The following is a 24,782-nucleotide window of genomic DNA, read 5'->3' on the forward strand; positions in this document are numbered from 1 at the left end:
CGTATTATTCGCAGATGTCAACTGTGAACACTTGAAGCTTGAGTGACCCCTCATGGTGGGGATGCTCATGGTGGGTGAACCGTGAGACTTGACTTGGCTTGTGCACAAGTGACACTGCACAACTCTATCGATACGTGGTTGTGCACAACTCAATTGGACTCGAGACCCGGGTCGCGGAAAAAGTGCAAGCTCCGAGGCACGAACAGCTATTGAAGGCAGTAGCCACCAACAGCTGGAGCTCCCCCGCCACACTGCTCCTGCTCCTGCCGTCACCCGCCACCACCCAGTGCCACCTGCCACCTGCCACCTGCCACCTGCCACCTACCACCTACCACCTGCCACGAGACACCCACACCATATATGGACACATTGATTTCCAGCTGATCCCGAAGACCTGGTTGCTGCCAAATCGAACCACATACCCACGGGAGACTGCCCCCATTTCAACAATCCCATGCGACAACCATAACAACCAGCGGCTCTTGTCCAACCCAGGTGCTCGAACTGCGCATACAGGACAGGACAGATACCTAGGACACACACCATCATTCGCGCCCCCTGTTTCCACAACGAGCTTCGCAATCATGAACGGCCACATGGCTGGTGTCGGCGACAAGCCGGCTCCAGGCAACTTTGAGCATGGCGTCCAAGTCATTGACGGCGACAAGGAGTTCAAGTGCGTCTTTCCAATCTGTTCCTCTTCCTCTCTGTCCATCCCTTCGTCCCTTCGTCCCTCCGCCCCTGCCCCTGCGCCCCTTATCCCCTTCGTCGCGCTAACATAATGATGGGCACAGCTCCGACCTCAACGAATACCTCCAGCTCGAACATGTCGCCGAGGCTGGCTTCAACTACCACCTCATCTCCGTCTTCGGCTCCCAGTCCACCGGCAAGTCGACCCTCCTCAACCACCTCTTCGGCACCGAGTTCTCCGTCATGTCCGAGACGGCCCGCCAGCAGACCACCAAGGGCATCTGGATGTCCAAGAACAAGCGCCTCGAGAGCAATGGCACCCGCATGGCCGACAACATCCTCGTTATGGACGTTGAGGGCACAGACGGCCGCGAGCGCGGCGAGGACCAGGACTTTGAGCGCAAGAGCGCCCTTTTCGCCCTCGCCACCAGCGAGGTCCTGCTCGTCAACATCTGGGAACACCAGGTCGGCCTGTACCAGGGCGCCAACATGGGCCTGCTCAAGACTGTCTTCGAGGTCAACCTGCAGCTGTTCCTCAAGGACAAGAAGTCCACCCCTCGATCGCTCCTCTTCTTCGTCATCCGCGATCACCTCGGCACCACGCCCCTTGCCAACCTCCGAGACACCCTGATCCAGGACCTGACCAAGATCTGGACCTCGATATCCAAGCCCCAGGGGCTCGAGAACTCCAAGATTGAGGACTACTTCGATTTTGGCTTCGCCGCTCTGCCCCACAAGATCCTCCAGGCCGACAAGTTCTCGAGCGAAGTCCAGGTCCTCGGGTCAAGATTCACAACCGGGCACCGAAGCAAGTCTGGGAGCCGCGACGAGCACGAGCTCGAGGGCGGAGTGTTCTTGCCCGAATACCACAGGCGAATTCCCGCCGATGGCTTCTCCATCTACGCAGAGGGTATCTGGGACCAGATCGTGAACAACAAGGACTTGGATCTGCCAACGCAGCAGGAGCTCCTGGCTCAGTTCCGTTGCGATGAGATCTCGAGGGAGGTGCTTATTGCCTTTGACTCTGTCATCCTGCCACTCGAGGAGAGGCAGGCCGAGGCGGCCCGGCTTGGTAAACCCATGGTGCTGCCGGATCTGGGTGGACTTGGAAGCAAGGCGCGGCAGGAGTGTGTCAAGGCCTTCGAGACCCAAGCTAGTCGCTACCACAAGGGGGTTTACGGGCGCAAGAAGACCGAGCTGGAGAGCAAAATTGACACGCGCCTCAAGGCCCTGTACCACGGCCAGCTTTCGGCCGCGCACAAGGCCGGCGTCATCGCGTTCAGCGAGGCTGTCTCCCACAAGGTCAAGGCTGGCCAGAAGGCTGGCGGCGGATACGAGTTTGCCGAAATTGTTGCCAACGAAAAGAAGAAGACGCTCGACATCTTCAAGGTGGAGGCCAAGAGCCTGGCGATCCAAGGGGTCCCGTGGACCAACTTCAAGTCGCAGTACCTGCTCTTTGAACAGGAGCTTGACGAGGTCAGCAGCAAGCTGCGGAAAGAAGAGATGCGCCGGCTGGCCACCCGCGTGGAGCGGTGGGTCAAGTCGCGACTCGGCGACGCCATTGGCATCGAGTTCAACAAGCTCGGATCTGGTAGGGGAGGATCCGGCGCCCCGGAAGATGGCGAGAAGCCCATCACAGAGAAGGATCTGTGGGACAGGATCTGGACCGTCTTCACCGGCATCGTCAAGGAGGCCGAGGGTCGGTTTGTGGACCGAGCAAAGAGCTTCGACGCCAGCGATGACGAAGTCGAAGTGGGAACGTGGCGGCTGCGACGCAAGAGCTGGGTTGCCCTGCGGGAAAAGATTGACGAGGAGGTCATGGAGGGCAACATCCTGATGAAGCTCCGGGAGAACTTTGAGGACAAGTTCCGCTACGACGAGGCCGGTGTCCCCCGGATATGGCGCCCTACCGACGACATCGAGGGCATTTACACCAAGGCTAGGGAATCGACCCTGAAGCTGATCCCACTGCTGTCGAGATTCAGGCTGGCTTCCACCTATGCCCCTCCGGACCTCATCAGCTTCATCGGGCCGCAGCCCAGTGGAGTAGAGCCCGGGGACGAGGAGGACCTGTCCCCCATTGGAGGTGTCGACGAAGATGAGGGGAAGAGCCTCGAAGAGGAGACGACAGTGCTCAGTGAGAGCAAGAGGCAAGACCTCGTTGTACGGTTCAAGAAGACTGCCGACGGTGTCTTTGTAGAGGCGAAGAGGAGTGCTATCGGAGGGGTTGCCCAAGTCCCGTGGTACTTTTATGTTGTGCTACTGTTCTTTGGCTGGAATGAACTGGTTGCTGGTAAGTTCCTCTCTGATGCCACCGGCCTGGTATCGATGCTAACATACGTGGCAGTACTGAGGAACCCCTTCCTCTTCCTGCTGATACTCATCTCGGCGGGTGGCTTGTACGTTGCCTACACCCTGAACCTGCTGGGTCCGATGATGCACATGGGGAATGCGGCCGTAACGCAGGGCATCGACATTGGCAAGGAGAGGCTGAGGGAGTACATTATGAACTCGGACTCGGCGAGGCAAGCTATGGGGGTATCGGCCAAGAACGGCGAGAGCATTAGCATGGACACATTGGACAGCCAGGGGAAGAAGAAGAGCAACTCTACGGAAGAGGACGAGATTTGACGCGACGACTTGTTGATCTAGATGGCCCGGTAAAGCGAAACAGGATATAATGCATTCCTTAACCCGAACATTCTATTTTCCAGAGTTGTTCAAAGACCCTTATGCACCTTTGGGCCTGACCACGCCTTAACGCCATCACACATGAATGAATCCCATCGTAACTACCCGTGCGCCTAGAATGCTTCCAACCCTGTCGATGTCCCAAACCAGCCGCCCAGCTCGTTGGATTCCTTGTCCGCCCCTCCGGCCGAGAAGTAGTCGGTCATCCTGCTCGTCTCCGCGTCATCCTCCTCCGGCCAGTCCACCTTGACGCCCTTCCCCTTGGCCTCGAGCATGTCCTTCACCGTCCCCCAGCTGAAGCGGCACTCTGGCCCCCAGCCAAACACGGGGTGCATGTTGCCTCGCAGCCACCCCACGCAGCGCGCATCGGAGGGGTACCCAGACCCCCAGGCCATACCCTCCTCGTCCTCCGCGGCACCACCGTCACCATCACCATCACCATCACCATCACCGCCACCACCGGCCCGGCGGGTCTCGTACAGCACCTCGAGGGCCGCGTCCCTCGTCACCTTGGCGCACACGGACGCGGCGCTGACGCACGGGTACAGGCTGTCGGCCTTCTTGGCGACGGTGATGCGCGCCGTGGGGAACACGCGCTGCAGCTTGGCCTGGTACGCGGCCGGCTGGCCGATGGTGTCGACGTAGATCTCCTGGACGTTGACCCCGCGGGCGTACACGCCGCGGATCAGCTCGACGGTCGCGTCCATGGCCTGGGCGTTGAGGTTGTAGGCGGCGCCGGGCCGGAGCATGTTGGCGCCGATGGAGCGCGCGGACAGCGAGGCCGTGGCCCAGCCGCAGGAGGCGTGCAGGTCGGTGGCGGGCGTGCAGAGGGTGCGCATGAGGGAGGAGCGCACGTCGGGCTTGAGGACCTTGGAGTCGTCGAAGTGGTGCGTGTCGCGGAGGAGGGGGTCGGAGAGCGGGAGGGGCAGGAAGAAGACGCCGTAGACCATGGGGCCCAGGACGGGGCCGCGGCCGGCCTCGTCAACGCCTAGGGCGCATGGCGGCGCGGAGGATGGATCGGAGGGATCGGAGGGCTGGAGGGAGGAGGGGATCGGAGAGAAGTAGGTGGAGGAGGCGCCGGTCAGGAGGGGGGTCCTGTCAACTGAGGGGGGGATGAAGGTGGTGGAGGAGGAGGAGGAGGAGGATGATGATGGTGTTTTGATGGCGACTTGCGAGTCGGCTGTGGGCTGTGAGTCGTCCATGGCGGCGGTTGTGATGTTATGATGGCCAGGGAAGCATGGCAGTGTGTCTGAGGCTGGTAGTGATGGACGTCTAGCTTGGAAACCCCTCGACGCGTCTGGGAGACGCGCTGGCACGGGGGTGAATTGGAGGGTCGAGGACTGAAAGGTACATACTATGTAACTAGTTCGAGTCCACCCGCAGGCGCTGGAGCTCTGTGACTGGCGCTGTGGCCGCTGAGATCGCTGTGTAGGTGCCGTGTAGGTGCTGTGCCGGCGCTGTGAGTGGTGGGCGGCCAGGGGCGCAGAGGGGCCGCTTCAGTGGGCCAGTACAGGCCAGCCCCCTGCAAACCCGCTATATCCGGCGGCCAACACGTCAACAGTCGAACCGTCCACACCGTTGCACTGGGCCTGGCTTCCAGGTTGCTTAACTGGACTTAACTGGGGCTTGTCGATTCCCCAGCGTGGTCGAGGCGCGTCTCCAACTTTGAACCTCCGTCGCATCATTACCTTACCACCCACGTATTATTTACTTTGAAGCGAGCCTCTTCTGTCATTGTGATCCCGCCCATCGCAACATCGCCCAACTCCTCCCTTTTACGATTCGCCGACGCCGACGACCAATTCCTGCCGTCCAGGCTCCGCAGATTATTTTACACCGCAGCCAACGCACTGTGCTCACTATTCGCGAGCTCTCGCGGGACCGACACGAGAAGCCATGGCTCCGCGCGGTCGCCGTAAAGATGCTTCCGATCCCCAGCCTCTCCCCAAGCTGGGCCAGGTCGGTCGGTAAGTCGCGCACACACACACGCGCGCGCGCGCGCTCTCCCGGTAGAGCTTGCTTGGTAGAGGACATTGTCCGCTGACCCCTCGCCATCCAGGAAAACCGGTGTGACGCTGTCAAACACGGGCAAGGTCGACGAGCACGGCTTCCAGCCCCTCGACAGCATCTTTTCCTCGCCGCAAAAGGGCCCTGCGTCTGCAAATGGCGCCGAGGGTGACGACAGCGACGACCGCCACGATGACGATGCCTCGGATTCTGACTCGGGAAGCCAGGCGATGGATATTCCCTCCAGTGCGTCCTATCCCCCAATGCTAGCTTCTGATGGTCGTCCCTGGGCCACAGCTAACACGCGTTTCCGCCTTGCCAGGTTCCGGCCCTGGGCCCGTGACCGTGCTGAAGCAGCGTGACCGCGAGTCGCGTCTGCCCAGGAGCAGATCGCCGATCAAGACGAGCTTGATGTCGTCGCCGCGTAGGAATCCGGCCGTCGGGTCGTCGCCCATCCGCAACGTCACACGCACGCTCGACTTTTCAGGACAGGCAAACTCTGCGAGGCTACAGCAACCCAGTCGTATGAATGGGACGGTGGATGCGGACGAAGATTCTGGTTCGGACGCGGGTGTCGACACTGACCATGACGACGGTGCGGACTTGGTGGACAGCCCCGGGATGGCGGACGCGCCGGTGGACGACGACAACGACGACGACGAGGAGGAGGAGGAGGAGGAGGGGGAGGGGGAGGAGGAGGGGGAGGGGGATTCACAGGAAGAAGAAGACGAAATGGACATTGCATCACCGCCGCCACCGCCACCATCAGCATCCCAGAAGAAGAGGCCAGGTCGACCTCCGAAGAAGGACAAGCAAGCTCAAGCCGCGGCCTCGACCTCGGCCCCCCAGGAAGCTCAAAATTCAAAAAAGCGGCGGTCACTCAGGAGTTCGACCGGCGCCAGTGATGACGAAACGCAACACGAAGACCAGGACGAGCAGCCCCCGAAACCCAAGCGGACAAAGATGACCAAGGAACCCGCCAAGAGGCAGACGGCGGCAAAGGCGGACTCGAAGCCGCGGCCAAGGGGAAGGCCAGGACGCAAACCCAAGGCCCAGCAGGCCGCAACACAAGACGGCGGCGACGACGTGGGCGAGACGTCGTTTGCGGCCCTGCAGAAGGGCCCACCCATGCCGAAACGCCGCGGGCTCGTCTCTGTGCGCCGCGACCCAGATGAGATTCTGCAGACGAGGTCGGGTCGCCACTCGTACAAGCCGCTGAGCTGGTGGGCCGGAGAGCAGGTCATCACCGAGGACGAGGAGCGCAACGACATGTTCACCAACGACCGCGACTTTGTTCTGGGCTCGATGAAGGAGATTGTACGCATCCCCGAGGAGGAGGTCCGCGCCCGTCGCGCTGCGCGCGGAAGAGGTCGTCCCAGAGGGCGGCCTGTCAAGGGCAACCGCCGTGCGGCCGCCCGCGAAGAGGAGGACATAGACGAGATCGAGGAGCCCGAGGAGTGGGAGACGGGCGAGGGCACCGTGGTCAGCGAGGTGATCGCGTGGGAGCCCGAGTACGAGACGCACCCGCCGGGGGACGACGACCAGGTACACATCAGCGAGGAGCAGATCGCCGTGTCGGGGGATGCAGTGGAGACCAAGGAGATCCGCGACGCCACGTTCCGCTTCGCCAAGACGCTGACGATGCCCTTCATGGGCGCCGGCGTGGTCGACCTGCCCCCGGGGGCGGAGAAGCGGCCCAAGAACTCGCGAAAGATGCACATGGTCTTCTTTGTGCACTACGGCAAGGTGGCTGTCACGGTCAACGAGGGCCACTTTCGTATATCGGCAGGAGGACAGTGGTTTGTGCCGAGAGGTGAGTCTGCCCGTTCTCGTTACAATATGCCATCAGACGTCTAACATTATATGACCTACCAGGCAACTACTACAGCATAAGCAACGACTACCAGAAACCGGCTCGTATCTTCTTTGCCCAGGCGTGCGAGGTGGCCCACCAGTCGTTCGAGGGCGGAGGCGCCGGGGGCGACTCGATGCTGCTAGCGCCTGAATCATGAGCTGGGGAGCCCCGTGGCTGTTGTTGAATTTAGATACCATGACTTGCTATGTCGGCGCAATTGGGAGACGGAGGCATTTTTTACTTGTATGAGATAGGCAGCGGTGGAGGGGGGAGGGAATGCTCCAGTCACGACAGGGATGGGAGGCCGGCAATGGTTGAACCGTCGATGTATTACTGTGTCCTGAGAATGATGCTCGTTGCCATCGCAAAAACTGCGTACACGGTACTGTTTCATCCTATCCTGAACCATGGTTATGAATATGTACCTGTCCCTGCTGGTTCCATCCCGGCATGAAGAAGGGCGTAGATATGGGCCCGTTGAAGTTATTGGTCATGTTATTCAAGCTCTGGCTCTGGCTCTGGTTCTGGCTCTGGCCCTGGCCCTGGGTCTGAGGAACTGTCACCCGCTCAGCTGGAGGTCTGTCGGTCCTCGTGTAGCCCTGCAGCATGGCCTTGGCCACCGCGGCCGCCGACGCGGCAGCAAAGTCCTGCCAGTCCTTGTTCTTGTGGCTGTCAGCGTAGTCGCACACGCCCTTGATCACGATGCAGGGCAGCTCGTCCCAGGCGCCGGCGCCCTCCATCTCCATCATCAGGACGTCCTCCTCCTCGGCCAGCTTGTCCCGGTGGACAGGCGACTTGTTGACGGCGTCTCCCGATGCGACGGCCCCGATATAAATGTGGGGCCGGCCTCCGTCCCGGACCCGGAGATGCTCCCTCCTGACCAGCTTCGAGTCCTCGCAGCCAACATCGTGGCACGATTTAACGAGGGCCAGCTCGCATGGCGAGTCCGAGGCGCTTCTGCAGTCGCGGCAGACGCAGCCGGGCTCTTGGTGCTCTTGGTGTTTGTGCCGATACACTGTCAGGTACAGCCTGTCGTGCGCGACCCCAGGGTAGTCATACATCCCCCGGCGGTCGGGATGGTCCGAGACTGCGCCTTGGATCTGTTTTATAACGGCGGCTGTGCGCGCCTCCACACGGTCATAGCCCCGGTGTGTCTTTAGCATGTTGAGCAATCCCGTCACCTCCTTGTTTGGCCGTCCAAGGACATCTTCGGCCGCCTTCTTGGGAACAAACCCGTCGGAATACTGCCTGCCAAAGTCGTACTGCACAACCCGGTTGCTGACAATGACATCGCCCAGGAAGATGGGCTTGCCATCCTTAGTGGAGGGTACGGCACCACAGACACCGACAATGAGGGCCACGAGGATCCCATTGTAGCTCGTGCGCAGCTGGGCAGCGGCGCTTGCGGCGTTGGTCTTGCCCATGCGTGGCAGAAGTGTCAGGACGGCATTGTGTCCGCCTATGCGGCCTGTTGTGTACTGGTTGGTGTCACCGGGGGCGCGGCCATATTGGTCACCTTGATCATCCCAGATCTCGTCAAAGGTGTACTGGACAGCATCGTACTCTCGACTCAGGGCGCAAATGATGGCGACGGCGAACTCGCCACGGCTCGAAGGTCGCTGGATGGGCATCTCTCACCAGGTGTCTGAGACGGTTTGGGTTAAGAAGAATCGGGCCATTTCTTCAAGGCCATTCCCCGGGTTCCCCGCCACCCCCTCAAGTCAGTCCTCGTCTTCTTCAACAGCTGAGTCTGCTAGGATTTTCATGCAGCATTGTATGCATGTTGGGCGGAACTGTTCGTAGAGCCGACCAACAGCCCAATGAGGAGCGGCCCTGCTGCTGTACGCGCCGTACCGGGTCTGACTACATGCGGCCTGCCTGACCTGCCTCGATTGCAGCCCATCGTACGGACAGTCCGGATGATGTTGCTGCTGTGTGTTCAGTTACCTTGCATTTATGAGTCCATTGTAGCCAGGCTCCAGCCAGCGCTCTGGTTGCTCCTCCCTGCCACCCAAATTCACCAGGACAAGACATGTCGTCACAGGGCCATTATGAGCGTGCAAAACAACTTCTCGGCTCCAGTCTCGAGTGAATTCTCGATGCCCGGCTGGAACCTCCAGCCGGGTGCAGCAGCCTACTTCAACGTCTACCACAACGCCCCTCCTCCTGGCGCCCCTGGATACGGCCCGCCCCGAGCCCCCAAGCCATTCTCGACTGTACCCTTCAACAAGGACTCTAATTTCGTCGACAGGACCGAGGTTTCAGAGTGGTTACAGGACCGGACAGCGGAAGAAGGCAGTCGGGCTGCTCTAGTTGGCCTCGGTGGCGTCGGGTACGATATATCCTTCCCATTCCCCGCGTAGATGACCTTCTGGGACTGAGTTCTCTGCTCTAGGAAATCGCAGATTGCAATCCACCATGCACACCAAGTCCGGAAGGACTCACGCGAAACCTATGTTTTCTGGGTATATGCTAGCTCTCGGGAGCGATTCAAGGGGGCATACCAGGTTATTGCCGACAGGTTACAGCTACCCGGGCGAGACGACCCGGATCGTAACGTCCTCCAGCTTGTGTACGACTGGATGTGTGATGAAGACAATGGCCCTTGGCTGATGATTATCGATAATGCCGATGATGAGGACTTGTTCTTTCCCAAACCTGGCTCCCAAAGCGCAGAGGGAGATCGGCCGCTCGCGTCCTTTCTTCCAAAGACTGGGCGCGGATCGATTATCATCACTTCCCGGAGACTCGAAGCCATAGAGAAGCTTGTTGTTGACACGGATAACGTATGGAATTTACCCGTCATGCTCGAGAGCGAGGCCGAGCAGCTTCTTCGGAAGAGGCTCGGAGAGAAATATACCAAGGACCACGAAGCGACGACCGGGCTAATCGAGGCTCTCGGCTATTTGCCACTTGCGCTCACCCAGGCTGCAGCTTACATCAAGAAACAAAGGCCACCCATATCCCTGTCAAGTTACCTGGACGAGCTTCGAGGAAACGATGGGAAGAAGGCAGGCCTCCTTGGTCGGGATACTGGCGATCTCCGTAGGGATGAGAGTGCCACCAACTCTGTTCTCAGAACGTGGCAGATCACATTTGAACAGGTCCTTCGCGATCACCCATCCGCCGCCAACCTTCTATCCTTTATGAGCTTTTTCAGCCCTCAGGATATTCCCAAGCCCATACTGCAAGCCTATGTGAATAATCAGAAAGACACAAAGGGAGACAATATCGATGTCCTCGCTGAAGACCTTGAGACGCTCCTCGGATACTCTTTAGTGGATGTGATGGCTGATGGTGACTCGTTTGAAATGCACGCCCTGGTGCAGTTCTGCTCGCGTATATGGCTTCAGTCGTTCGGCACTTTTGAGTCGTGGAAGCGAAAATTTTTGCGGATCATGTCGAACGAATATCCTACATGGAGTTATGATACCTGGGAAATGTGTCGAAGACTGGAACCCCACATTCGTGAACTTATGGACGACGTGCCAGCTGACGGACCAGACCTTCTTAGATTGGCCAAGTTGCTCCACAATGTCGGCGTGTACTGTCTTCATAGCGGAATGTATAAAGAGTCGGGGGTGGTGATCCGACGGGCTCTACAGGCAAGAGAGGAGCGGCTCGGTCTAGATCATCCGCACACGCTGAAAAGTCTCTCCCTCCTTGCGTCGATATTGCACCACCAGGGAAGATATGAAGAAGCCGAAGTCATACATCGCCAAGTCCTGAAGGAGAGGGAGAGGATGTTTGGCCCGGATCACCCAGACACACTCAATTGCCTCAGAAGCATCGCCGTGTCGCAGTATCGTCAGGGAAAAGAAGAAGCGGAAACAACGTGCCAGTGGGCCCTGGAGAGGATGGTGAAGGTCTTTGGCCCTGGACATATATCTACTGCGGCGGCCTTTAGCACTCTGGCAGCAGGTTTTCATGCCCGGGGAAGGTACGCCGAGGCAGAGGAATTGCACCGGCGAGTTCTGTTGGTGAGAGAGGGCACTCTTGGAGATGAGCACGACGACACCATCGAGGCCATGGGTAATCTTGCAGCAGCACTTCGACACCAAGGAAAGTATGAAGAAGCAGAGGCCTTGAACCGACGAGGCCTACTCGCGAGTGAGAGAAGACTTGGCCCAGAGCACCCGCGGACGCTTCTTATGCTTAGCAATATTGCTTCAGGATTGCGACATGGGAAAAAGTACGAAGAGGCAGAGGTCATGACCCGGCGAGTTTTAGAGGCAAGACAGAAGGTCCTCGGCGAAGAGCATCCATACACGCTCACCAGCGTAGGAAATCTTGCAGCAGTACTCGAAGACCAAGAAAAGTACGACGAGGCCGAGGCCATGAGCCGACGGGCTCTAGAGGGGAGGCAGAGAGTTCTTGGCCAAGGTCATCGACATACGCTTGCTGCCATTAGACGACTTATATCAGTATTGCAGCGCCAGGGAAAGCATAGCGAGGCAGAAGCGGTGGGCCGACAAGCCCATATACAGGAGAAGAATCCATAGACGCTCAGTTTCGTGGTCAGATTTTCTTGATCTTGGCAGCTGGCAGTATCAGTACTCCTTTTCCAAAATCTTTTTTAGTCCATCCATCTCCCCGTCGAATTGCGATATCTTCCTTTGGCTGCTGTCCATCTTGCTGAGCAGGTACCTCACTCTGCTGGCTGTCTCGTTGGTCTGTTTGGGCAGGCCGCCAAGCAGGGCCAGCTCGTTCTCGACAGTCTCTATGTTCTTGGTCTCGATTTTGACTAGCTCCCTGAGCACTGAGAGGTCCATCTTGGCTTTCAACACGCTGTCTTGAAGCAGGACCGCAAAGGCAGCTTGGTTCAGGGGCTTGCCAGCCTTGATAATCTGCGGGCGGCCTTGGTGGAATTGGACGGATATAAGCTCACTATCTGCAAGGCTTTCAAGGGCGAGCTCGCCGTCCTTAGCTGCTGGGGTAAGGGATGAGGAGAAGGTGGATGAGAGGAGAACTGAGTTGTACCGCAACGTGGGGTTTTCGGCGAGTGATTTGACGAGGAGCCAGACTTGCTGCGTAGACCATTTCCGTTCGTTGTCGTTTATCCTGCCGAGGAGGAACATCTTGACAATGTCGGTGGCATTCTCATGGACAATCTCATCAACCGCTTGCTTTGGTGTTTGGCCAGCCATGATTCGGCGGCTCAGAAACTCCAGATCAGTCAGCCTGCCCCCCAAAGTCTTGATGCTTTCGTCAAGTCCAGTAAGATCTGGCTTTCGAGACGTCTCAGGGGCCTTCTCGCCCTCCTTATCATCTGATCGGGGGTCCTCTTCCAAACGGCCGATGACAAACTTCTTGGCTACATCCGGATCCAAGTCACCGAGAGAAATCGTTTTAAAAACTCTATCGGGAAGGGCTTTGGTGAGGGGCTTAGTATATGACAAATCGTTGGTGAGGAAGACGATGTGAGCAATATTGTTCTGCACAATCGAAGCAGCCCACTCGGCAACCTTCTCATATACGATGGCCTTATCTTCGGCTTTGTGCAGGAAATTGTCAATGACCACAACCGGACGGCGTTCAGGATGTGACTCAAGGTAGGAATCATCTGACAAATTGGCATCTTTGTCCTTCTTAGAACGCCCGGCCAGGGAAACTTCCTTAAGCGCCGAGGTGGTTGTGTAGAGAATCTTGTTTAGCTGAGACTCGAGCGTTTCGGAGAAGCCGGGCTTGACACCAGTGGTGCTTTGAACAGCAAGATCAATCATACTGCTCATGCTATTGGCCCATGAAAAGACGGGTCGATATCCCACGGCGGTGGCCAACCTGCTGATAGTTCCAGACTCGCCCCTGGCCTCCACAATTGGGCGGCAATCAATGGTGAGAACGTTTTTGCGTCCTTCCAGCGCCTGTTCCATTACCATTTCATTCTTACCCGAGCCTCTGGGTCCCGTCACAACAATGAAGGTATCGGAATTGCCATCAAGCCAACCACGCAGCTGCTCAATGAGGTCGCGCCGGTGGTTCCATACGGTACTCAGATCGTCGTGCTGGTCGCGTCTGCCCGTAATATGGAAGCTGTCAGTCTGCGTCTTGAACCATTTGTATATTCGTGACTCGGTGAATCGCAGGGAGTGCTGGATGTGCATCTTGATGAAGAACTGCCTGATGGGGTCAAAGATGATGACCGAGATTCCTGCAATGAGAGCAGCAATGACAGGAACGACAATGCGTGGGTGGCTTGTGAGCCAATTCCAGATACTGTGCGGCTTCACTAGCTTCTCGTAAGACATGCGGAGTTGGGTGCCGTTCTTGCCGCCGCCCAGCGCTTTGCTGACGACAAATCCATGCATGCAGTTGCGGGCCATGATGGCGTCTCTTATCAATGGAAATCTAAGATAGGCGTACCGGGGCGATGTCTTGTCGTCCTGCGACTGAGGAGTGATGTCGGCAATCTTGCCATACTTGCGGAACAAAGTGTAGAGAACCTCCTCTGAGAGCTCCTCGGGAGTGGCTCCAGGCTCGGTTGGGACGAACTCGACCTTGACGAGGTTGGTAGGATACCGGTGAAGATCCTCAAGCCAAGGTGTTCCACGGACAAGGCGGGCCTTGATCCCTCGAAATGGGTTGAACCATGGCTTCAAGGGGTTTTCCTGCAGCTTTGCGACGAGGGTTTCTAGGAAGCATGTCAGGAAATTGATATTTCATAATAGAGCGGGCAGCTTCACCTTCAGCCTGCACTGGATCCAAAGCAGCGTCATGGCGAAACTTCACAAAAGCACCACCATCCTTGAGGCGTGGGAGGATTTCTGTAACCTTCATTGAGACATCGCCAGGAAAAGCCGCCTTAACGAGGCGAATAGGGTCCATGAGGCCTAAAGATGAGGATTCAAAGCGTTCCAGAAGCTGAGCCATGTCTCGATCCGTATTCCATACTCGGTTCAAGAAACTGCTGAGACTGATGGGGAAGAGATCTGAGGCACCCGCGTTAGTAGGTTCATGGAGTTGGGCTCTGATGTGCTTACTGTCAAAAAAGAGGACGGACTCGTTGGACTTGACACCGATATGCCCATCCTCCTTCCCTTTCTCCACATCTCCTTGGTTGGTCGCAGAAGATGCAGCTGTGGTCTCCCACGCTCGACTTCGGGGATGGCTGGCCTGAGCTCGCTGGTTAAGGCGGTGATGCAACGCACTGCCAGGAGCCCAGGCTCGAGCAGTATGTACTGTGGGCCATAGCCCTGGCCTGACGGCCAGAGATCTAACTCCTCGTGGGCGAAACATGTTTCTCGCTTCCAACGCGCTCACCTTGGAGTACACATGACGCGGTGGAAGAAACAAGCCGAGGAAGGGTGTTGAGCTCACTGCATCGATTCCAATCCGGGTTGGGAGCTGAAGAGAGCTCGGGTGCTGGAACCAATGAGGTCATCGCCGACCAGGTTCCACCTTCCTGCACGATGGGATCGTGTCGGCGATTCGGGAAAATAGTTCATCCGATAGTTCCGGTGCGGAATCTTTCAAGAAATGGATCAATCGTGGAAAGAAGGCTTCCCCGAAGCCAATCACCTTTCACGGCATCACGATTCTCTCCAAGTGAATACCACTCCTACTCCCATTGGGCAACCCTGCATCCTCCTGCATACGTACAACCGTCTCGGCCTCTATCACCTACATATCCGAACATTGCGCCAGTCACGAGATCAGGCGACTGTTGCAGGCTTCCCCGCGTCTGGTCCTCGTCCCATTTAGTCGTCTTCGACATACTCTTCTCTGGTCAAACACTCTTAAACCGATACATCACTCCGGCTTCAACACGAGCCACACCTATAGGCACAAGAAAGAACATTTGATAGTCACAATGGGCTGGCTCTGGGCGTCTTCGTCGCCTCCCAAGCCGGCATCGCCGGCTGAGGATAAGTCTGGCGCCAACTCATCCACCAAGACGGCACCCAACGAACCCAACATCGACCCCGAGATTCAGAAGTTTATCGACCTCTTCTCCTCCGACGCTGGCTCTAAGAAAGAGTCTCCGTCCAAGACTACTGCTTCGCCTGCAGCCCCTTCTCCCATCTCAAAGCCAGACTCGGAATCGTCCTCATCATCATCATCCTGGCTTTCTCTCAAAGCCTCCCGCTCCCGCACCGACGAAATAGACCTCAACGCGCCGCCCCGCGACAAACTGTCCGAGTCCCTTCTTCCTACAGAAATGTCCTGTCGCCAGGCATTCGACCTTGCCTGGTCCTGCAATTCTCTCGGCGGCCAGTGGAACGCCGTCTACCGCCAAGGTGAAATGCGCTCCTGCTCTGACCAGTGGGACGACTTCTGGTTCTGCATGCGCACAAAGTCCCACAGCGGTCCCACGAAAGCCGAAGCGGTTCGTGAGCATTACCGCAACCGCGAGTATACCAAATACTACGCTCCAGGACGGCCAAGCTCCGAGGACGTCTGGCGCCCACGCGAGGAAAAGCTGCCGCCTGGTGCAGCATTTAGCAAGAGCATTGATTTACCGACTGTCAACGATGAGGAATGGCGACGGCAGGAGAATGAGCGGCGGAGGGAGGCTAGGGAGCGGCTAGGTCTTGACGACGCTCCGTCGACATGAGCAATGTAGTAAACCTGATTTATAAAGAAGCGCATTTACAATCTATTCTCCAATATTACAATTCTTATACTATATTTGATCAGTTATGGACTAGGCCTTCTTAGCATGGTAGCGTAAGATTAATTAATAATTATATTTGATCAGTTGTTTCTCGCGTGTTTAGTACATAGTAGTTCCACGTGTACTAGAGACGTCTACGCATCCAAACCGTAAAACTGGATAAATAGCCCAGTACTTCCCAGCTATGGAGATCTCGACGCTGGGAATTGCGCCAGGTGACATCAAGTAGACATAAACACACCATTGTACAAGGCTCGTTCCTATGTTCGGTCTGTCGAGCTGCAAAGACTACGTCGGGAGTAGAGCAGTGGTCTACAACACTTTCACAACAAAATGAGTTTTCCGTGTTTTGAAATGGTTCAAGTCTTGATTTGTTGTTTAGTCATTAAAGTACAAGAAACCCCCCGTGCTTTTTCCCTGTTCATAAAACCGTAAATGCATCGCAAAAAACAAGTCTAGTCATTCCTCATCCGTTGAATCGCGAAGTCTCTGCGCAGTCGCAGACACGCTTCGAACGCGAATTCAAGACCTAATGAGCCATGAGGGTATCAAGCAATTTAGTCAACCTCCTCGATATCGGGGTCCTGCTTCCTCTGCTCATCAGGAGCGCCACCAGGGGCAGCGCCGGGCATGCCGCCAGGCATACCACCCTCACCACCAGCTCCGTAGAACTTCATCATGATGGGGTTGGCGATACCCTCAAGCTCCTTCTGCTTGTCCTCGTACTCCTCGCGGGCAGCCTGCTGGTTCTCGTCGAGCCACTCGACAACCTTGTCGATCTCGGTCTTGAGGGTCTCCTTGTCACCGGCCTCAATCTTCTCATCGACCTTGGGGTCACCCAGGGTGTTGCGAAGAGAGTAGGCGTAGGACTCAAGACCGTTCTTGGCACCGACACGGGCACCCTCCTTCTCATCCTCCTCCTTGTACTTCTCAGCATCAGCAAGCATGCGCTCGATCTCCTCCTTGGACAGGCGACCCTTGTCGTTGGTGATGACAATCTTGTTGGACTTGCCAGTGCCCTTCTCAACGGCGGAGATGTTGATGATACCGTTGGCATCGACATCGAAAGTGACCTCAATCTGAGGAACACCACGAGGAGCAGGGGGGATACCGGTCAGCTCGAACTTGCCGAGCAGGTTGTTGTCCTTGGTGCGCTGGCGCTCACCCTCGTAGACCTGGATGAGGACACCAGGCTGGTTGTCGGAGAAAGTGGAGAAGACCTCGGACTTCTTGGTGGGGATAGTGGTGTTGCGGGGGATGAGCTTGGTCATCATGCCACCAGCGGTCTCGATACCGAGGGACAGGGCGGCGACATCGAGCAGCAGGATCTCGTTGGTCGACTTGGAGCTGGTGTCACCAGACAGGATGGCAGCCTGGACGGCAGCACCGTAGGCAACAGCCTCATCGGGGTTGATGGACTTGTTGGGCTCCTTGCCGTTGAAGTAGTCGCTGATAAGCTTCTGGATACGGGGGATACGGGTAGAGCCACCGACGAGGACGATCTCATGGACCTGGCTCTTATCGATCTTGGCGTCAGTGAGGACGCGGTCGACGGGCTGGACAGTAGAGCGGAAGAGGTCCTGGCAGAGCTCCTCGAAACGGGCCCGGGTGATGGAGGTGTAGAAGTCAATGCCCTCGAAGAGAGAGTCGATCTCAATGGAGGTCTGAGCAGAGGAAGAGAGGGTACGCTTGGCACGCTCGCAAGCAGTGCGGAGGCGACGCAGAGCACGGGCGTTGGTGGACAGATCCTGCACGTGTAAGTTAGCAATGTGTCTCAACAAAATACACCAGCAATACGTAGCCAATACGCAGGCAATACGTAGCCAATACACAGGAAATACAGAGTGATTATGCAGGGAATTGGATTCCATACCTTCTTGTGCTTACGCTTGAACTCGTTGACGAAGTGGTTAACGAGACGGTTGTCGAAATCCTCACCACCAAGATGGGTGTCACCAGCGGTGGACTTGACCTCGAAGATACCCTCCTCAATGGTAAGGAGAGACACATCAAAGGTACCACCACCCAGATCAAAGATGAGGACATTGCGCTCGCCCTCAGTCCTCTTGTCGAGGCCGTAGGCAATGGCGGCGGCAGTGGGCTCGTTGATGATGCGCATGACGTTGAGGCCGGCAATGAGACCGGCGTCCTTGGTAGCCTGACGCTGAGAGTCGTTGAAGTAGGCGGGGACAGTGACGACAGCATCCTTGACGGTGTCACCAAGATAGGCCTCGGCAGTCTCCCTCATCTTGGTCAGGACCATGGAGGAGATCTCCTCAGGGGTGAAGACCTTGGTCTCGCCCTTGAACTCGATCTGGATGGCGGGCTTGCCGGCCTTGTCGATAACCGTGAAGGGGAAGTGCTTCATGTCGGCCTGGACCTCAGCATCGCTGAACTTGCGGCCGATGAGACGCTTGGCATCGAAGACGGTGTTGGTGGGGTTCATGGCCACCTGGTTCTTGGCGGCATCACCGATCAGACGCTCGGTGTCGGTGAAGGCAACGAACGAGGGGGTGGTGCGGTTACCCTGGTCGTTGGCGATAATATCGCATCTTGTAAAAAGTTAGCAATTGCTCGGTGTGACTGGCTGGAGCTGTAGAGGGGAGCTTACCGGTCCTCACGGAAAACACCGACGCAAGAGTACGTCGTACCCAGATCGATACCGACGGCGGGAGCCATTGTGGATGATTATGAGAGGTCTTGCTTCGTTCTTGGATTGGATTTAACGTGTGTGCAAGAGAAAACTCGAGAAAAAGGAAAATGAGAGAGGATGAGGGGTATCAGAGGGGAGGGTATGAGAGTTTAGAGAGAAAAAGAGTGGTGGTGAGAGGTGGGCAGATGGAACAGGACCTAAATACCTAGAGGTGGGAGCTGAGGTTCGATGTGTTTCTGTGCAGTTCCAAGCTGGAGCCCACACCGGAATTTTGCAGGGGGGTTCGAGAAGAGTCTGGCAGATCCGCGACGCACGTTGCCACGGCCGCAATCACCTAGAAGCTGCCTGAAAATTCGATGGCATCTGCAGCTGGTCCTGGAAATTACCTGATTACCTCTTTTTCGTCTTTTTTTTTCCCTCTTCATTTTGTGCTCTGTTCCTGCCTGTTGGATCTCATCAGCCCCAACAGCTTCTACGAGACCTTAGCTCCAGAGCTGCCTGATGTCATGCCAGATCCGAAGTTTCCAGGGCCACCGCGGGGCAGCTCTGGGTTGTGGTACCTCGGGTCACCGCCAGTCGGTCACCTAGACAACTGTACCAGTACATGCCCCACCACAAGAGCTGGCCCCTGCAAGTCGCCCCTCTTTTTGGGCGTCGTTGGCAGAAAAGAGTTTTGGCCCGGCGAAACCTGAGCAACCGCATGGACAGCCACAGTTGTCCGTGCCCCTCCATTGAGATTTTTTTTTCCCTGGGTCGTCATCGTCATGGTGATGCTACTGGGGCGAAGTTGTCCAAGTCCCTGGGGAGCCTCCTCCGAGATCCCCATCTAGCCTTTCCGCCTTGGAGCTAAGCTCGGTCGTCAAGCTCTTCAAAACCCTGTACCGTCAGACTCCCAATTCTTCGGAGGCGCTGCTGAAGAATGAACCCGTGGGTTTTCATTGTTACGGTCAGGCAAACCGGCAAGGCGGGACATGGCAAGGCAATCTACAGGCAAACTGGGCAGCAAGTTGGTTGAGCAGGCAACGGTGACCTCTTTGCACCAGCAGTGATAGTTTCCCGCAGTCCCCCTGCCCCCAGCGGGGTCTAGCAGGGTCTGATGCATCCGCTTGCAGCTCCAAGCAATCAGGCTAGGGTCATCGCTCGCATCAAGCGCCTGGCGGGGCAAGAGCTTCAGAAGCTTCGAGCTTCACCATGGAGCTTCATGAGTCAGGATCTCCGGCCCGGCGTCGGATTGAGTTTGGGCCGTGTTTCCCGAAAACTCATTTGCAAATGCTGAAGCTCTTTTTCGTCACTCTATCCACCTCGAGCTGGCTCATCCCCGTGATCGATACGTGGTAGCTTGACGTGCTCCGAGGCCGAAAGTCATCTCTAGGGCCGGACATTTCCTACAGTCTGGCTCATCGCCTGATATCGAATCACATTCCGCGTCTTACCTCTTACAGGATTGCACGCTTGTTTCGCTTAGGCAGGCAAGTCCGGATGTTTTGTCTGATAATAGCAGCTGCCATTCTAAATTGATGCCAACTGGTCTGTGAACCCGGGCCAGCCGAGGTGTGTAACGAACTGTGTCACTCTGCCGATATCCGGAACCTCCGTCCGGACTACTAGATCGTGAGATCGACCGTGATGATATATGGGACGAACAACTCGCATAATCCAGCTTCCCAGCAGCCTGTCAAGCCTAGGCGTATAACGTGTACTTATGCGACCTGTCTGCTTCTCTGAAAAAACGAGAGTCCGGCAGACGATTTGGAAACATGTATTATCGGCGCTAATAGTCGGACTCTCCTTGATAACCAAATCATTGGAGGGGACGTCAGCCTTAGGAAATGCTGCTATTATCAATGCATAGAAAAAATCTATCAAATACATAAGGAGTAGCCTACGCAATACACGAGTATTTCTACATTAGAAATATAAGCAATAAACTACGGAATATTATAAGAGAGACACCGAGTCTCGACACACTTGGCTACTAGTATTGTATAAAGCATTACTCATGAACATAAGAGACTCGTCAACTCGTCAACTCGCCCACCAGAGCCTCTACGACTGGCTTGCCACAAACTCCATCAGGCCTTCCTCCCTCACCAGCAGCATCTGCTTGTTAGCCACCCGGGGGTTGGTCGCTGTCGTCCCGCACATCCACCCATTCCAGAGCTTCTGCACCACGTTGTCCGGACTCAGCATCCCCCCGGCGGCCGCCGCGCCCCCGGCCCTCTCCTCGTCGCCCTCGCCCACCGTCAGCAGCAGCCTCTCGGCCGCGGGGAACCGGTCCACGACGTGCCACAGGCAGCCGAAGATCTGGTCGCTCTCCTGCTCCGGGTAGCCCAGCTCGCGGAAGGCGCAGGCGACGTGGCGGACGCGGAAGGTGTCCTCGCGACGCAGGAAGTAGACCATGGGTGAGTTGAAGCCGTAGCTGTCAAAGGCCTCGAGCTCGCCCGTCAGCAGCAGCGCGTCCTGCGCAAAGTTGAAGTAGACGCGGGGCGGGCGCGACGTCGGCGTGTCGGACAGCATCTTGGAGATGCGCCACCCAAAGGTCAGCTCGTAGTACCGCAGGCCGAGGGCGCGTGACTCGCGGTTTATGTGCAGCAGGGTGGGCACAGCGGCTCCTCGCGTGGTGAGGCGGTCGAGCTCCTGGCGACGGTAGGCGAGCTTGACCTGGTGATCATCGAGGTCATCGAGGTCATCGTCATCGTCGTCGGCGCGGCACATGCAGCACGCCACGACGATGCGCGGCTGGACGAGGTAGGACCAGACCTTGAGACGCAGCTCCGGTGGCAGCTGGGAGAAGTGTGGGAACAGGGTGAAGGGAGGTCTAAGTGTCGAGTCGCGGGGGAGGGATTTCATGCCGTCGTCCGATGTTCGGAACTCGAGCCAGAACTTGGGGTTGGGACTTTCATCTTGCTCAATCCCGTCAGCCATTGCGGCAGGCGACACTAGTCCCTTCCTTTGAGACCTTCTTCTATGCAATATTCATTTGGAGGGTTTGGCCTAGCCGCAGTGGTCGGGTTGAAGATGAGGGAGTTGTTGATCCGTGTTGTAGTAAAGTGAATGGGTGTAGATCTCACCCACGTACGTGCCGGTACCTAGTAAGTACTCACATGTAGGTTCCCCTGTGACCACTGGTAAGTTGGTGACATCGGGGCCGAATCCCGACCTAGATACGTACTTAGACGCCAGCATATCAATATACGTGCCTAAAAAAAGGAAAATACGACGAATTGGGCATCGAAGACCTGAATTGACGTTTCACTGCTACCTCGGCACGACGGCAGTGAAATTCGAATAAAACACTGCCTATCTCTTGGGTCGCTCTCCAAGGAAGCAAAGAACTGTCTAGCAACATATGAAATCTCTATATTTCTATAGAAGATAATAAAAGAGCATACTTATGCGCGGTTAATACGTTGGCCATCTTCCAGATGTGGCGACCCATTCACAAGGCTAGTCTCCCCATCAGGACTCTCTAGGCGGATGTCCTTTACCTCATCGTCGGACCCACGCTCTCCTCTCATCACGGTCAGGAGATAGGGTTCCTCGATGACGATATTTTGGGATCCCTCTTCGTCCGGGCCGCTTCCCCTTCCAAGCTTGACGTTCCCGAGGAAGAATGCGGCAACCCAAGCCTGGCACATGTTAGTGTCTCCGAATCTGGATCATTGTTGTATGATGGTTGATGCGCTCACCAGTGCCAGGATTGGAGTGATAGCTACAAATGCCCAGACGACACCCATCTATTTCCTCATCGTTAGCTTCTTGTCATCTCCTTATGAAATATGGCTCTCACCTTTGCCATTCGCTTCGATTCCTTCATCGTCTCGGGCGCCTGGTCCCGAATATGTGAAAAGTCGTCGTCATAGTCTAGGCCTGAGGTGTTGTTGAAGACGGTTGACATGATGGTCAGACCAATGGTCCCTCCCAGCGGGATAGCGACAGCCAGCAGCCCAATGACGGCGGCCCGGTGCTTTCTGAAGTGACCCACGCCATGTAGCGGAGCAGCCATGTACCGCAGCCCGGTACCCACGCCCACCAGAGCCATCATGCCAAATATAGTAGCAGTGTGTTGCTTATACATGGCCCAGGCCAGCATGCCGATCCCGACGGCTTCGACAAGGGTGCCGAAGAAGATGGGTGGCCAGGTCATCCGAGGCCAGCGGTTGCAGAAGAATGAGCACAAGTAGACACCGACTAGCCAGTAGCCATGGTCAGCGAAAGCGTATCTCTTGTAAGTGGAAGAATCTCTCACCTGCAATTCCAGGAATATAATAGAGGAGTTGAACACCAGCCTCATCTGGCTCATAGTCTTTGACTGAGATGAAATATATATTACAAAAATAGAGGACCTAGACAACTCAGTTTGATGGACCAGAACGTATGCGCCAAAGAGGAGCACGTACAGCATACGCACCCATACCCGAGGCCAACTCAGTATAGAAGAGTATCAGGATGTCCAGATTCGAAATGATGTCCCAGGGGATCATCGCCCTCTGCCAAGGTAGCTTCCGGAATAGGACGCCACCAGGAGCAAGCATATTCTCCCAGCAGAAGAAACACCCTGTGAAAACGACACCAAGAACCAACGAGACGATAACGGCAGCTGAGTTCCAGGGGTAGGTGGCGCCGCCCCAAGTGACAGCCAAGATGATGAGGCCAAAACCAATCATAAATAATAACTGACCGCCAACATCAACCGTCTTGAGTCGCGCGGCAAACTTGGTGCGCCGCCCAGTTTCTGTCGTCTCGTCGAGTTCAGGGATCGGCTGCGGTCCGAGGAGTTCCTTCTGAAGGACAAAGTAGGTGATGCCCAGAGCAACGACTCCGATGGGGAGGTTGATGGCAAAGCACCATCTCCAGTCGGCACTCGTCAAGTAGCCTTTGACATTAAATGTTAGTTCTATACAAATGTCAGGAAGGAGACTTATCAACCCACCACCAAGGACAGGCCCTAGGCCATACGAGACACCGCCTACAAAGGCAAAGATGGACCAATTTTTGGCATTCTCCTCCAGAGATACACGGTCGGCAAGGATTGTCCGAACAAGGACGTTCAGTCCAGCAGCTGAGACGCCCTGGAAGCCGCGACCGAGGAGGAGGACGGGGAACGCTGTGGTGGGAGCCCCGGTACAGAGGGCACTGCCGACAAGCATGAGGATAATTGCGGTGTTGATGGTGGAATATCGCCCAAAGACGTCGGCCATCTGGGCCCAGAAGGGGATGAAGGCGGCCGAGGTGAGGTTGAAGGCCGAGGCGATCCAGTTGAGCTGCGAGAATTGGCCAAAATCACCGGCGATCCACGGGAGGGCACTTGCGATACTATGATAAATGTCAGCTTCCTTTTCATATAAATGCTAGCAAAAAATGGGCATGGTGGTAGTTGTACATTGTGGTATCCAGTGCCTGCAATGCGTACGGGAAGACCAGGCCGAGGATGATTTTCCACCTGTATTTCCGAATCCTGGCCTTCTCGGCCTTGCAGTCCAAGCATGGCTCGAGAGAAGGCTCCCGGTGTCCACAAGGCACTACGGAAGGCCTGGATACGGCATTGGACTTAGGCTCCAAGGTCGATCGGATCTTGGAGATCAGCATGATAGTGAAGAAATGGTGTGTGTAAGGTGTCGTCCCCAGCTGTGTTGGCGTTCTTCAGTTCACCCTGATGTCGTTTAGACGGCCAATCTACACAGCAGTCGCAAGAAAGAAATAATGAACTTCGGGCCCTTGTTTTCCATCTTGAATCTCGGGGGGGCTATCTATATTTGAATTTCATAGACGTGTCCTGTCAGGACTTTGAGCTCTAATGCCTGAACCAAAAGACAAGGTAAGCCATTCGAAGCTCAGCTTGGGAGTCATGATGTGGCGCTCAATCAGCCTATACATAGTAGATCTGGCGGGGCTCGAATGTACTTCCAAAAGACGAGGGGAAATTCCGAGATACATCTACTCTGCATCATATTCAAAACTTGGGGTCCTGAAAAAGTGAGTGTTTCGAGGCTTTGAGCATGGACTGTAATTAGCAGTGCCACAAGGAGTGGAGCTCGAATGGATTTCCGAAAGTGGTATAGCGCCAAGTTGTCGAAGCTCAGCCACGACAACTGCGATCCCTCTTGAATCGAGGACCCAAAGTGGAAGAACATCGACGTTGTCAAAAATGAGGTAACAATATGCTCCCCCTGTTGTGAAAATGGGGGTCATTTGGACGGACAGAGGTTACTTCCTTTCCATCTAGTAGTAGTAGATAAGGAGATGCTACGAGTATGTTGGCAGTACCGATG

At 56.2% G+C, this 24,782-nt stretch overlaps 10 protein-coding genes across 10 annotated transcripts; 4 read left to right on the plus strand and 6 right to left on the minus strand.

Moving 5' to 3' along the window:
• Nucleotides 1–584: 584 nt before the first annotated feature.
• Nucleotides 585–3,321, plus strand: SEY1 (dynamin-like GTPase SEY1; the record flags this gene model as incomplete). Its single annotated transcript, XM_083195764.1, has 3 exons — nucleotides 585–676; nucleotides 795–2,983; nucleotides 3,038–3,321. The coding sequence occupies 3 exons, from the start codon at nucleotides 585–587 to the stop codon at nucleotides 3,319–3,321; spliced, it is 2,565 nt and encodes an 854-aa protein (XP_083048780.1).
• Nucleotides 3,322–3,494: 173 nt separating this feature from the next.
• On the minus strand, nucleotides 3,495–4,583 carry ACO1O0_006372 (ribonuclease H2 catalytic subunit RNH201; the record flags this gene model as incomplete). The annotated part of the gene is made up of 1 exon (XM_083195765.1): nucleotides 3,495–4,583. One exon carries the CDS (start codon nucleotides 4,581–4,583, stop codon nucleotides 3,495–3,497), a length of 1,089 nt encoding a protein of 362 aa, XP_083048781.1.
• A 694-nt stretch (nucleotides 4,584–5,277) lies between these two features.
• Nucleotides 5,278–7,400, plus strand: MIF2 (kinetochore CENP-C fungal-like protein; the record flags this gene model as incomplete). Its single annotated transcript, XM_083195766.1, has 4 exons — nucleotides 5,278–5,348; nucleotides 5,441–5,634; nucleotides 5,711–7,201; nucleotides 7,264–7,400. 4 exons carry the CDS (start codon nucleotides 5,278–5,280, stop codon nucleotides 7,398–7,400), a joined length of 1,893 nt encoding a protein of 630 aa, XP_083048782.1.
• Nucleotides 7,401–7,638: 238 nt separating this feature from the next.
• On the minus strand, nucleotides 7,639–8,874 carry ACO1O0_006374 (5'-methylthioadenosine/S-adenosylhomocysteine nucleosidase family protein; the record flags this gene model as incomplete). The annotated part of the gene is made up of 1 exon (XM_083195767.1): nucleotides 7,639–8,874. One exon carries the CDS (start codon nucleotides 8,872–8,874, stop codon nucleotides 7,639–7,641), a length of 1,236 nt encoding a protein of 411 aa, XP_083048783.1.
• A 420-nt stretch (nucleotides 8,875–9,294) lies between these two features.
• ACO1O0_006375 (uncharacterized protein) lies at nucleotides 9,295–11,745 on the plus strand (the record flags this gene model as incomplete). The annotated part of the gene is made up of 2 exons (XM_083195768.1): nucleotides 9,295–9,575; nucleotides 9,639–11,745. The coding sequence occupies 2 exons, from the start codon at nucleotides 9,295–9,297 to the stop codon at nucleotides 11,743–11,745; spliced, it is 2,388 nt and encodes a 795-aa protein (XP_083048784.1).
• Nucleotides 11,746–11,793: 48 nt separating this feature from the next.
• Nucleotides 11,794–14,113, minus strand: YME2 (RNA12 protein-domain-containing protein; the record flags this gene model as incomplete). Its single annotated transcript, XM_083195769.1, has 2 exons — nucleotides 11,794–13,874; nucleotides 13,927–14,113. The coding sequence occupies 2 exons, from the start codon at nucleotides 14,111–14,113 to the stop codon at nucleotides 11,794–11,796; spliced, it is 2,268 nt and encodes a 755-aa protein (XP_083048785.1).
• Nucleotides 14,114–15,053: 940 nt separating this feature from the next.
• On the plus strand, nucleotides 15,054–15,797 carry ACO1O0_006377 (EMI1 family protein; the record flags this gene model as incomplete). The annotated part of the gene is made up of 1 exon (XM_083195770.1): nucleotides 15,054–15,797. One exon carries the CDS (start codon nucleotides 15,054–15,056, stop codon nucleotides 15,795–15,797), a length of 744 nt encoding a protein of 247 aa, XP_083048786.1.
• A 617-nt stretch (nucleotides 15,798–16,414) lies between these two features.
• On the minus strand, nucleotides 16,415–18,536 carry SSA2 (heat shock protein 70 family; the record flags this gene model as incomplete). Its single annotated transcript, XM_083195771.1, has 3 exons — nucleotides 16,415–17,605; nucleotides 17,731–18,409; nucleotides 18,469–18,536. 3 exons carry the CDS (start codon nucleotides 18,534–18,536, stop codon nucleotides 16,415–16,417), a joined length of 1,938 nt encoding a protein of 645 aa, XP_083048787.1.
• A 2,020-nt stretch (nucleotides 18,537–20,556) lies between these two features.
• Nucleotides 20,557–21,435, minus strand: ACO1O0_006379 (2EXR domain-containing protein; the record flags this gene model as incomplete). Its single annotated transcript, XM_083195772.1, has 1 exon — nucleotides 20,557–21,435. One exon carries the CDS (start codon nucleotides 21,433–21,435, stop codon nucleotides 20,557–20,559), a length of 879 nt encoding a protein of 292 aa, XP_083048788.1.
• A 467-nt stretch (nucleotides 21,436–21,902) lies between these two features.
• ACO1O0_006380 (major facilitator superfamily domain-containing protein) lies at nucleotides 21,903–24,099 on the minus strand (the record flags this gene model as incomplete). The annotated part of the gene is made up of 5 exons (XM_083195773.1): nucleotides 21,903–22,139; nucleotides 22,301–22,822; nucleotides 22,911–23,386; nucleotides 23,444–23,826; nucleotides 23,924–24,099. 5 exons carry the CDS (start codon nucleotides 24,097–24,099, stop codon nucleotides 21,903–21,905), a joined length of 1,794 nt encoding a protein of 597 aa, XP_083048789.1.
• Between the last annotated feature and the right edge of the window lie 683 nt (nucleotides 24,100–24,782).

Source organism: Amphichorda felina (genome assembly GCF_050947745.1).
Source record: "Amphichorda felina strain 45539 chromosome Unknown scaffold_6, whole genome shotgun sequence".
NCBI classification, from domain to species: Eukaryota; Fungi; Ascomycota; class Sordariomycetes; order Hypocreales; family Bionectriaceae; genus Amphichorda; species Amphichorda felina.